This window comes from Mercenaria mercenaria, chromosome 18, assembly GCF_021730395.1.
Source record: "Mercenaria mercenaria strain notata chromosome 18, MADL_Memer_1, whole genome shotgun sequence".
Lineage (NCBI taxonomy): Eukaryota > Metazoa > Mollusca > Bivalvia > Venerida > Veneridae > Mercenaria > Mercenaria mercenaria.
The window spans coordinates 32,680,951-32,695,307 of NC_069378.1; the positions used below are offsets into that span (position 1 = coordinate 32,680,951).

The window sequence follows — 14,357 nt, forward strand, 5'->3', positions numbered from 1 at the left end:
TACACAAGAATGTGTGGCGGAATGACGGACGGACGTACATTTCAAATATTTTATGTCTCGTGATTTTTTGTCACATGGATATAAAACATGTATTACTAAATGCAATATTGCTATAGAATACAAAGTCCCCTACTGGAAGGTGACTGAATATCTTAACTGTATAATAACCTTAAGATCTGATATCTGCCAATGATGTATATACACTGTTGTAAAATATGTTATAACGCACAATTTGCTTACATAAAATTTTACAGATGTTGCTTACAACACCTATAAATGTATATACATAAAACAATTTTACTGACATTTCATTTTTAAACTGGTGGGACAACAAAAGAAAAAGTGTTTCGATGAGTTTCAGGCAATATTGAATATAGTAAAACACTCAGTAAGGATCAGCCTTATATAAAGCTTTCAACTACATAAGTAACATAGGAAAATGTTGAAGTAAAGAGAAATAACTAAGCTTAGTCATGTTTATATACATGTAACTTTCTCTCTTCTTCTTCTTTTTTTTTTGTTTGTTTTAGTGTACATCTATTTTAAGGAATACCTCTTTAAAACTATGCAAAATGATCGTTGCAGATAAGGAGCTCTATATTATATGCCGAATGTTTAAGCCATTGCATTATGTTCTGCATTTTCTGGGTTCAGATCAGTGCCATAGCACTTACAGTCTTTGATCTTGATCGAGTTTATCAATTCTAATAGGGAGATGTTCAGTACAGTCATGTTTTCCTAGGCAAAGCTATTTTATGCAAAACGTTATAATTGGAGACTTTTTTAAAAGTGCCTAGCTGTTACACAATTATATGATTTAGCATATGGCTTGTTAACCCATATATTCATAAAACGTGTGGTCATAGTTAACCTGAAATATATTAACCCAAGCTTTTCAAAAGATATTGATCTTTTCTGATGTTGATTTATATCCCGATGAAATTGAAATCCCTCGTTCCAGCTGAATGGTCCAGAGAATTGACTATGAAATACAGACTGGGTACATCTCTCGATTGAGGTACTATATTACATCATTCGGGTTACTTTACTCCGATCGGGGTAATAAATGTGCAAATACAACAGAAACACAAACATTTCAGTTTTTCTACAAATGTGCTATGTAGTTAATATTTTCGATTCATCATAGCTTGTGTATCAACATTACAAACAGTATTTCTCCGATCGGTGTATACGGCAATTAATATTTAACTTTAACTAAATTTACAGTTTCGTCAAAGATTTCCAAAAACAGATCCTGACAAAGCCATGTTATGAAAGGATTTGTTTAACAATTTATTAAACGCACATGGCTGGCCTCACAGAGAGACCAAAATATCTCATGAATTACAAATATGCACAGGGTTTTCATTGAGTACAAATGTTTTTCGTAATTGCTGACAAACACATTTACAGATGCGTAGCAAGTTGGGTATTTTAAATGCTAATAGTACCTGATACTTTTCAGCACATGGTATTGTTCCTTTTTTATTTATTATTTTTTATTTATTTGTTTTTAATGATTACACATAACGTTTTACAACCCCGAAACTAACATGGACAGTTTAAAACAGATAAGCATGTAGGTAGGGCAGTTATCATTCTCGGAATAGGTCTGCATGGTATTTATAGACCTGTGAGGAGATTTAAAAATCTCGATCGCTACGCTCGGTCGGTTCACAAATTGGTTACAGGTCTATAAAAACCATGCAGGCCTATTCCTCGAACAATAATTATTACTTAAATACCAATGCATGAACAAAAAGGCTTCGGACAGGACAAAACAAATGACCGGAAATGTGTTCAGAACGGACAGGAAAATATCATTGTTGTATTTTGACCTACAGATGTGAACAAACGTTTGAGTTAGGGATCTAGATTTTGTGCTTGACAGATCATCTTATTAAAGGAAACATTTGTGCAAAGTTATACCCCTAGATTATTGATACACTTATAGGCTACACAGAAAATAAAAACACCTATTGACATTTGACCTCGAAATATGACATTGGCCTTTGAGCCAGGCATCTAGGTGTTGCGCTGACAAGTTGTCATATTATGGGAAACATTTGTGCAAAACAAAATCTGGAATTCCTTCCTGGATGACAAAGTAAGTGTAATTATACTTATTCCCAAAACTAAGTACATAATTATATTGAAGGAAGGGATAAGAATGGAAGACACGTCTTACAGAATTCTTCTACTTTGCGAACAAAATATAACTTTATGGGCATATCGAGCTTAAATCTGTAATGAGTCTAGGAATATAGTCTTAAAATATGAGAAAAAAATCATTATTAATGTAGGAAATGGAAAAAGAACAGTGTACGGTTGAAGAAAAGTATTTACATACACAAAGTTGACAAAGTTAGGGACCTAACAGGATAATCCTTACTGAAGTTTGACCTCCAAGTGTGACCTTGACCCTTGAGCAGGGGATTCGAGTGTTGAGCAAGACACACTGTCTCATTATGGGAAACATTTGTGTCAATCATTGTTAAAACCTCTTGACGAATGACAGTTATAGGCTGGACAGGAAAAAAGTACTGAAGTTTGACCTCCAAGTGTAACTTTGACCTTTGTGCTAGGGATCTGGGTGAAGTGCCTGTCACAATATATCATTACGGGGAACATTTGTATCAAGTAATATTAAAATCCTTTGATGGATAAAAGACTTATGGGCCGGGCAAAACGATCGACATTTGGCCTCCAAATGAGACCATGATTTTTACAGAGGTCATGGTGTTATGTATTAAAACGTTGTCTAATTACAGGAATCATTTGTACAACATGATACTGTAATCCCTCAATGGATGGCAGAGCTCCCGACTGGACACCAGAGACCAGTGCAGATATTATTTTCTTTTTTGTTGTTGTTGGGTTTAACGTCGCACCGACACAATTATAGGTCAAATGGCGACTTTCTAGCTTTGATGGTGGCGGAATATCCCGAGGTGCCCCTCCGTGCATTATTTCATCATGAGCGGGTAACTGGGTAAAACCACCGACCTTCCGTAAGCAAGCTGGATGGCTTCCTCACATGAAGAATTCAACAGTGCCGATATTAAGACAAATAGTAGTATAACTTGAAAATATGACGTTATGACTAGATCACAAATTGTATCTGATTGATACAATACTCTCTGTTGATACGTTAGGCGATGTCATCTGGTTTCTGTTCGTTTATTATAATTAAAACTGCAAAGTAACGTTTCCTTTTTTACTTTGACTAAGGTAATAATTAAGGTATTAAGGCATAGACCTTACTTTATTAAACCTGAACTATTTTCCTAATTTCCGCTCCACATTTGCACATTTTATCGCTTGCAAACCTGAAACTTATAACGTTTAAATACATAGTTTTATCAATTTGTCACAGCTTTTGTGTGCAGATCGGAGTATCATATTTTATAGGTATGCTAACATCAACATAATTATATCTATAATAAATTAATTATTTTTTATTTGTTTAACTACAATACACTTAACGCTTATCAAATCATAAGTGAATTTAAAGCGGGGAAAAATATGAAATATCATAAACTTGTCACAACTGCAGTAAGTCTGACATTTATGTGAAATCGGAATAACGAAAAATATCTGGAAAACGATAACGTTGCAATTTTATTCTTAGGTTTACCTGATAATTAGCCTTAACTTAAAAATGTACCTCACAGGTCCAGGTTCAAGAGGTGATGTTAAATTAGAATATCCCTACCAACAAAATTTCGCGTACCAAGAAACATTTGAAAACGTACTAGTAACATATTGTGTTTAAAGTTCTTTAGACAGGCGTCGTTATGCGAAATGTTCTAAAGAGTTTTGATAAAATTATCACTCGTCCATTTTATCATTATGATAGTATTTAAAACGTCCGGGAAACATGAGTTTGAAGGTTCGCAACCCGCTTGGATTCGATCAGATATGACTGGGTGAGCGGTCACAATGGAAAAAGGTCGCATGATTTTAATATAGACAGAAAAGGAGATTATAGATAACTAAAAATCAATCAAATGTAATAAGTTTATGAGATTAAATGCGATTAGAAAAAAACACCGTCGGCGCAAGTGGTCATTTTCCGGACTGTATGTATACGTGATGCGTCGTGCAAAGACGCCAGTTGGGAGTACGGAGTTGCCGATAGGAATAACGTCTTAAACATACATAAGGTAATTTTGCATTAACCATTTCTGTAACTCATTCGTTCATAATAACAGACCTTCAAAGTAATTGAAAAACACAAAATTTATACAAAACTTATTTTCCAACTTCACTGTGCACCAGTCATCTTTTTTAAATACATTGCTTGTTTGCTTGTTATAACTAATTTTCAAATAAACATATAAGGCAGTTCGATGTTAAAACAACGTGAATGGTATAAATATATAATCCAGATTAAAAAAAAAACAAGTAACGGAATTTGCAATAACGAACTTATAATACATAATATGCAAGAGACTTTCCCCGGAAACTTCAGGTTCAAAATGAACAGCCTTAATACTTTTAAATGAAATTCTAACGTTTAAAGAATTGAGCCAGATATAATTGTCACATTTATTCCCGCGATAGCTTATAAATGAGTAAACGCCATGGTTTCAAAAGTATGCGACCACTAGTGATTGACTTTGTTTTTCAAACTTGGAAACGAAGTTGACAGACGAAACAGCGATGGTAAAATAACATAACTGTAAAAGATGAAAACACGTAGGATAATGGGATGGCGATGGAAGGATACAAGGATGGTAGAAACGTGGGATAAGCTGAGATAAAATAGTTGGATAGCATAATTAGGAGGGAAGATCAGGATGGTAGGATGATAGCATGAACTATTTTCATCCTACTATCACCATCGCACAATTCTACTACCGCTATCCAACCATCCTTTTATCCTATCATCTCTATCCCACCATTCTACCGTCGCCGTCCTTTCATCCTACTGTTCTACCCTCCTGACTTCAAACCATCGCGCTTTGACTGAATTAGTAATAAGGCGATGGGTTATGAACAAAACAGTATTCTGTAAGATTCAGCACATTGAAACAGTAAAACTCAGTTAATGTAACTCTACTTTTATAACAGGATCTTTCCTTTAGATTGTCATCAACGCAAATGTATATTGTATATATATATTTATCTATTTTGTTGGCACTAAAGCCTAAATATATGTAACGCCTAATTATGAACAGTGATGGTATGACAGTAGGATAGCGAGGTAAAATAATAGAATGGTAGGATAGCGATAGTAGGATAGAAGGTATGCAGTCATCTTACCACCACGCCATCACTATCCTACCATCCTGTTATCACACTTCTGCTACTATCGCATCCTAATATCCTACCAAGGGGCCTCCGTGGCCGAGTGGTTAAGGTCGCTGACTTCAAATCACTTGCCCCTCATTGATGTGGGTTCGAGCCTCACTCGGGGCGTTGAATTCTTCATGTGAGAAAGCCATCCAGCTGGCTTACGGAAGGTCGGTGGTTCTACCCAGGTGCCCGCTCGTGATGAAATAATGCACGGAGGGGCACCTGGGGTCTTCCTCAACCATTAAAGCTGGAAAGTCGCCATCTGACCTATCATGTGTCAAACAGAAAAGAAAATAATATCCTACCAACGCCACTCCACTTTCATACTTTACTGTCATCCTACCATTCTACTATCGCTATTCTGCTGTCCTAACACTGCCATCCTATAACTCTGCCTTCCTACCATCCTGATATCCTACCAGCACCACCGCACTATCATACTTTACTGTGATCCTAACATCCTACTATCGCTATTCTGCTGTCCAAACACTGCCATCCTATAACTCTGCCTTCCTACTATCCTATCATCCTAATATCATACTTTACTGTCATCCTACCATCCAACTATCGCTATTCTGCTGTCCTAACACTGCCATCCTATAACTCTGCCTTCCTACTATCCTACCATCCTAATATCATACTTTACTGTCATCCTACCATCCTACTATCGCTATTCTGCTGTCCAAACACTGCCATCCTATAACTCTGCCTTCCAACTATCCTACCATCCTAATATCATACTTTACTGTCATCCTACCATCCAACTATCGCTATTCTGCTGTCCAAACACTGCCATCCTATAACTCTGCGTTCCTACTATCCTACCATCCTAATATCATACTTTACTGTCATCCTACCATCCAACTATCGCTATTCTGCTGTCCAAACACTGCCATCCTATAACTCTGCCTTCCTACTATCCTACCATCCTAATATCATAATTTACTGTCATCCTACCATCCAACTATCTCTATTCTGCTGTCCAAACACTGCTATACTATAACTGTTTTTTTTTTCTTTCTTTTTTTTTTCATTTTTGAAACTTAAATGATATGACACATGCAGGTTTCATATTGTCTGATATGCAGTTTTTAAATTGTTCATCATTTTCAAGTTATCATCAGAAAAGAAACATTTTAGGTGAAAAAATGATTATCAGAAACTACTATTACAGACCTAGTTCATTATTTTGACCAATTGAAGCAAATTATTTGTGCCCACATTGATAAAAGTCATTGAATAGGCAATGTTCACCTTCATGTGACTTTTTCATATTGTTATTCATTACTGAATGCTAACACAACTAATTATCTGCAAAATAGATGACAAGCCAAATATTTCAAGTGTCCTTCGCATTCAGTCTCAAGGTCATTATGACTTTGACCTTTGACCTACTGACTTCATTCTTTGAAGTCTGACAAATGTTGCCAAAAGAGTACTTCAGTTATCAATTGGGAACTGAATTTCAGGCCCGAGGTCACAGAGACCTTGACCTTTAGCAACCGGTCCCAAAATCTATAGTGGTCATCTGCCGATCAGGACCAACCTGTCTCCTAAGCTTGAGTTGCGACAGGAATGGTGGCGGGGGCATAGAAATACTATATTGCTTATTATAACATGAACTTGCTAAAACCATTAAATTTCATCTGTAATACAAAACAAAATGTATTGAACATAGACACCCTCTGCGAATATACATGGTGTTAAATCTACTTCATATCTTTCACAGAACTTTGACATTGCCTATCCTTACATTTCCCTCTGAAAATGGAACAAAATGTCTACATTATCATCAATTTTATATACTAGGTCCTAGTTGAGGGAAGTGTGTCACAGTCGTAAATATTTTGTATTTCATATTTCTCCACATATTGTGCGTTTTAATAGACCTGGCGGGGCGGGGTTTCGCGATGCATTATTGTACAGGATATGTAGTATATCCGACAACCTGATTTCTTATTCAGTGACCATCTACCTTACATTGTTACCAATGTAGCGTTGAAACTTAGTTGTTAGTTACCCAACTATTACGAAATTAAACAATTCAATTGATCTACCTACTAGTATTTTGCTCTTTTTTTTTTTTTTAAATTACCATTATTTGCATAAGTCAGAGTTTAACTCCGCCCCGCAAGGTCGAATAAAACGCACAGTGTAAGAGAATAAAATCAATTTGATTACAGATATCTGAAATTCTAGATTAGGTTCGTTTCACGGAATAGTGAATAAACGGCAGTAAACTGTTAGGATCAAGGTGTCACATGTAGCTTTGAACCTTGGTTAAAAATTGATGGTGGGGTAAGAATTTTTATTCCTTTTAGTGACCTTTCCAAAATCTATAAAGTTTAAATGCAATAACAAATATACAAAATTTTATGGACTTTAGCAAATAAAATTTTACCAAGCATTACACTTTTACCTTTAACCTTTAAGGTTATGCCTTTCAAACACTTTAAAGATTGAGAACAGTGCACCTCTAAATGTTTCAGGAAGAAACGTGGAGCTGGATGGAACAGCTGACCTTTACAACTTTACATGGGAACTATTCGGACAAACTTGAGAGGACAACATTATGATGCTATAGAAAAAGTCTGATGTGACTATCCGTCAAGAGCGTCACATGATACAATTTGTTGACAGGATTTTCTATTTTTAGTTCTGGAAGCCCCAAAAAAGCGGTCAAACATAACCATTGTAACAAACTTGAGAGCGGTCTATGCCAGAATGCAACAAAGTTTGGTGTAATTCAAACCAGGACAAGATGTTTAAGTGAAAATGATGTATAATGATTGACATCAAAACCATCCACCTATACTAAAAACAGACACTGACTGGACAGCATGATCAACAATTGTACTTACTGGTCAATGCAGTCTGTTCCATGTTAAATCTTGTTGGTGATATTGGGACAAGTTATATGGATACCACTTTACTCAGTTAAGGAGAACATAACAATGACTCTCACTTGTTGTAAAACAAAATTCTGTACCTTATTGGTAGCAATATAAAAATTGCTTTTGCATTACACTTCAAATTACAAGTATATCAGCAGTTTCAGCTATGTAATGGTAGCTTACTGCATAACCATATATGAATTTTATTTCTTCATATTCTTGTGAGATAACACTTATTCATTGAGACATGTAGCATTTCATCTTGACAACATGTACATAGATAGTCATTATCATTTATAGACTTTGTAACTGTTATCATATAATAACAGTCAATCTTTTATCACATAAAGGTTAAGACTGAAAAGGTGCAGTTAAACTGTACTTTAGTTATCTTTTTTAACACTATTTTTAATTGTATTTATTGCTGAAACAGTGGTCAGTTGAGCTAAACAGCAATCTAAATTGTATGTCAGTATTGATTTGTTCTCTACAGGTAACTGACAACTTCACCGCATGGCTCAGATTTGGAAAAAATGACGTAAGACATGGTATATTCTGTCAAACTGTCATCCTATGAGGTTTCAACATTCTGGGCCTAGTTGTTCTCTAGTTATTGACCGGAAATGGTATTCAATGTTCAAATCCCTGTGACCTTGACCTTTAACATAGTGGCATCAAAATCTATAGGTTTCATCTACTCTGCATGTCCAATCGTCCTTTGAAGTTTCAACATTCTGGGTCAAGGGGTTCTTTAAGTTATTGATCGGAAATTGTTTCCAATGTTCAGGCCGCTGTGACTTGACCTTTGATGGAGTGACACTAAAAACAATAGGGTTCGTCTACTCTACAAGCCCTGCCACCCTATAAATTTTGAAGGTTCTAGGACAAATGGTTCTTTAGTTATTGATCGAAAATGAAGTGTGTCGGACGGACAGGGAAAAAACAATATGTCTCCCCCAACTGAGTTCAGACAACATCTAACTAGTTTGGTAATAACTCTTACATTAGTAGTGCAGTAGTAGTATTACATTAAATTTGATGATTTTTTTACAATAAGAAAAACACTTTGTTGATAAAATACATATCTTTATCAATATCCAGGAATGCAATAAGATAAAAAAAAATCTATTAATTAACCAATCTTAAGCAAATTTTATAAAGCTTGAGAGAGAGCATGTACCTATCTATCAGTATTTTCACAATGATAATATATACGCAAATTACTTCAACTAGGACAGTAAGACTTGCCATGACATTTGCTAATATCATCTCTTACATGCACTTCAATAAATGATAAATAAATGCTTTATCAGTTAAGAATATTGAACTAAACGTCAAGAGGTGCTGACTAGATTACAAAATGAATTTTATGTATGTCTTTCATGGTATGCTTTACAAATGTATTTCATCAAGTTTAAAATCAACAAAAAAAATGATTTAATTCTAATCCGAACAATACATTTTAGTGCAACAAAAATTGACTTAGAGAATATATATACAATCAACATATTTATTGCATAGGAACTACAGGACTCTTCATATCAAAATGAACACACTGTCTGTGTGCTGATCTAAAGATTCAGAAAAAGGGCAAATGTTCAGCTAAATTCCATGTCTTCTTCTAAAAATTACAGATGACTGTTGAGGCTTGCTGTCTATTGCAGTACTATTGATATTACAGAAAGGACTACTGAATGATTGTTAATACTGCAGCCTGCCATGCTGATACTGGTGATATTGCAGCACCCTAACGTGCTACTGCTTACCAGAATATTGCAGCATACATTGTGATACATCTGATATTACAGAACGCCATTCTGATATTGCCGATACTGCAGAAAACAATCGTGATACTGCGTATACTGCAGCACCTTTTTTTAGATACTTCTGATATTGCAGCACACCACTGTGATACTTCTGATACTGCAGAACACCACTTTAACTCTGTTGATACTGCACCACACCATTGTGATTCTTGTGATATTTCAGCACACCACTGTGCAGCATACAACTGTGATACTGCTGATATTGCTGCACAATTGCTGATAATCCAGCACACAATTGTAATACGTCTGATATTGCAGCACACTATAGTTATACATTGTATAACAGCAAATAAGTGTGATACTGCTGATAATAGTGTGGCACACCATAGTTTAACTGTTGGTATAACAGCATAGCATTGGTACACAGCTGATATTGTAATACTAATAATATTGCAGCACGTCGTTGTTATACTGCTGATATTGCAGCACACCATTGTTATGCTGCTGATCTTACAGTACTCGCAGTACATTTATGTTATACTGCTGATATTGCAGCACACCATTGTTATACGTCTGGTACTGCAGAACATCATTGTGAAACTGCGTATAGCAGTACACCATTGTGATACTGATGTTATGATAGTACACTGTAGTTAAACTGATGCTATTGCATATTAGTATATTGCTGATATTGCAACTAACCATTGTTATCCTATTGATTTTACTTTTACTATTTTTACACTTCTGCTATTGCAACACACTATTGTGAAACTGTGTATAGCAGCACACTACTTTGACACTGATGATATGATAGCACACCAGAGTTATACTGCTGACACTGCTGCAAACCATTGTGATACTGCTTATACTGCAGAACTTCATTGTGATACTGCTTATACTGCAGCACACCATTTTTGATACTACTACTGCAGCACACAATTGTGATATTTTTGATACTGTGGCGTACCATAACTTACCACATGTCTGACGTCACGGGAGTGTTATAAAGCCATTGCATAAAATTAATGATAATACACTAGTGTAATAAAGCTTTGACGTCGACGTCGTTTAAAGTTTAGGCGATGTTGGTCAAATTTACTTGTTTACAATAGTTAAAGAAAGTAGAAGTTTTGATGTTTCGACAGGCAAAGCTAACATATGATAAAAGGAATATTCGACAGAGCCACGCATTTTATTATACTGTGTATAGCTGCAAATAATTAAGATACTATTGATTATGTAGTACACCATTGTTTTGCTGTTGATATAGTAATACTGTCCACAGTTGTCATACTTCTGATATTGCAGAACACTATTGTTATACTGCTGATGTTGCAGCAAAGCATTGTTATACTGCTGATAGTGCAGTACACTGTTGTTTTACTGCTGATATTACAGTACACTATTGTTTTACTGATGATATTGAAGTACACTATTTTGAAACTATGTATAACAGCACACCATTGTGATACTGATGATATGATAGGACACTATAAATATATTAATGGTATTGCAGCACGATTTTGTGACACTTATGATATTGCAGTTTACTACTGTGAAACTGTGTATAACAGCAAACTATTGTTATACTGCTGATATTACAGTACATCATTGTTTTACTGCTTATATTACAGTACACTATTGTTTTACTGATGATACTGCAGTACACTATTGTGCAACTGTGTATAGCAGCACACAATTGTGATACTGATGATATGATAGGACACTATAGTTATATTGATGCCATTGCAGCACACGTCTGTGACACTGATAATATTGCAGCACAGTATAGGTATATTGCTGGTATTGCAGGACACTATTGTGATACTACTGATATTGCAGCACAACGTTGTAAAACTGCTGATAATTTAGAATACCATTGTAATATGTTTGACATTGCTGTACACCTGCTGATACTGTAGCACACTATTGGTACTCTTCTGATATTGCAGTACACTACAGTGACATTGTGAATTCCACGATACAATTAAGATACTGTTGATAATGCTGCAAATCATTGTTTTACTGTTGGTATGACAGTATTGGTATACAGCCAATATTGCAGCACACTATTGTTACACTGCTGATGCTGCAGCAAACCATTGTTATACTGCTGATATTGCAGTACACTATCGTAAAATCTGTGTATAGCAGCACACCACTGTGATACGGATGATATGATAGGACACTATAGTTATATTAAAGATATTGCAGTACATTCTTTTGAAACTGTGTATAGCAACACACCATTGTGATACTGATTATATAAATGCACAATAGAGACACTGCTGATATTGTAGCACACTGTGGTGAAACTGATGATATTGCAGCACATGGATACTGCAGCCGTCTATTGACTTACTGCCGATATTGTAGCATACATGTGTGAACTGTAATACCGTATATCAGTTCTTTTCGCGTACGGCAAATTTTGCGATTTAGGCATTAATTTAATTTTTGCGAATCTAATTTTAGCGAATTTGTTATACCCTACTCTTATTTTCGTGTTACTTCTGCTGGCAAAGGGACATTACTCTATTTGCCTGAGATTTATGATGCTATATACAGGTATGTGCAGTCGCCTGGATATACTCCGTTTTCCTATCATTTGCAAGTTTATTTTTTTTTTACATTTACAATGTTCAACATAGATATGTTTACTGAACAAAACGATCATGCTTGTATATTGATTTGTATGTATTTATGGGTATAAACGGGAAGGTGGCTCAAGATTTACCGGTTAATTCAAGTTTGCATGCAATCAGGTCTCTAAGACTAAGTATTTAGATTTGAACTTCGCTCACTCGGTCACTAAAATGTTTTGATTTATTGAAAAAGTTCAACGTTTAGTATCCTCCGAAATACAATTATGGTATTATTGTGTTATCGAATATTGGTATAGATATTGATTTGATACCTGGATAACACAACGTGTACTATTAACGATGACGCCGGGAAGCAAATTGAAAGTAGGATATCCAGTTACAGAAACTCATGAATTTCTTGTATTAAATTTTCGCTGATCTATTTTTCGCGATATTTAGGGGCACGCAAATATAGCGAAAGTTAGATACGCGCGACAAAAAAAAACTGATACACGGCATTAAATGATATTTCGGCAAACTATTGCGTTACAGTAGCAATAGTTCACGAAATGAGTGTAAGATTTGCATTTCGATGATACTTTTATGACTATTTTTCTCACATCTTACACTTTCTTTAGATGACTGGAATGTCTGGATAACTTAACCATTTTCTTCATCCTTGTATGACATACAGCCATTAGGGTTTATAGAAATGCTCATTTAAAATGAATACAAGCATTTGGATCTATTATCAACAACAAAGAGATAGAAACATCAGACTTTGTATTATCATATGTCTATGAGTTACACTATTTAACCCTCTGTGATAAGCTTAGGTTAAATCAATATAAAATCTCTAGGCCGTGTGGAAATACTATACTAAAAGCTTTCAATTTAATAACTTAAAATATTGTGAAAAATAGCGTCAACCTTCAGTGGGTCCCGGACACAAGACTCTGATGAAATACAAGAAATGTACTGTGAGGAATGTGACAAGCATTCAGCAAAATATGTGCCTGCGGAAGGTTTCTGTGTTGACTGTGTGGAATATAAATGTGGTTTGTGTATCTCACCTTTCTTTTTTAAAAATGCTATGAAATAGTTTAATTTTACTGTGAAAAATGTGATAAATTTGCTTGCTACGTGTGCAAGACAAATAACCACCAAAACTGTATTAAAGTCAGACATTTGCCAACACTAGTTAAAGGGGTGGAGCAAAGCAAGGAGTTTAATGACCTTTTAGAACAAATGGACACTTTGTCTGAAGACCTGAAGCAACTCCAATCAAATATGACATATATCATTTCGCAAGAAACCAATGAAATGTTGAAAATTAGCAATCAGAAAGACAAACTTGTGACTGGCTACATTAAACAGTAGAAAGAAGTCATTGAAAAGTTTGATAAGAAAATGGAAGAACCGAGGGAAAGGCAGGCATTTGTTGAACAACTGGCAGATAAGAAGAAACATTTTGAGGAGAAACCCAATTATGCAGAAATATATGTTACAAAGAAGATAAAACGTTCAAAAGAAACCGACATTGCAAATCTAGACGCATTGATGAAGAAAACTTTTATCTTGATAGATGATTCGAAAATATCATCTGCACATCTCAAACAGAAACGAAATCAAGGTCAAAGGTGTAAATTATTTACTGCAATGAAAACTGCAAAGGAAAGTTCAAGAAATCTTGGAAAGAAAGTAAGTGAGGTAAAAGAAAAGAATGAAGTACATTGTTATATCATTGAACTTACACAAACTGACCTAACTATGGAAACTCTTGAAAACTAACAATTTTTTCTCTTATGAGA

At 35.1% G+C, this 14,357-nt stretch overlaps 1 protein-coding gene across 1 annotated transcript; it reads left to right on the forward strand.

The window, feature by feature from the left end:
- Positions 1-4,714: 4,714 nt before the first annotated feature.
- On the forward strand, positions 4,715-11,883 carry LOC128550538 (uncharacterized). Its single transcript, XM_053529769.1, has 4 exons — positions 4,715-4,739; positions 10,095-10,258; positions 10,517-10,603; positions 11,596-11,883. Exons 1-4 carry the CDS (start codon positions 4,715-4,717, stop codon positions 11,881-11,883), a joined length of 564 nt encoding a protein of 187 aa, XP_053385744.1.
- Positions 11,884-14,357: the final 2,474 nt, after the last annotated feature.

Excerpts from the sequence above, each read along its gene's own strand:
- LOC128550538 (XM_053529769.1), top strand. The coding sequence starts at position 4,715 with ATGGCGATGGAAGGATACAAGGATG. Across the intron at positions 10,259-10,516 it reads TGATAATCCAGCACACAATT|CACACCATTGTTATACGTCT; the intron begins GTAATACGTCTG and ends CTGATATTGCAG. Across the intron at positions 10,604-11,595 it reads GTGATACTGATGTTATGATA|TACACTATTGTTTTACTGAT; the intron begins GTACACTGTAGT and ends CTTATATTACAG.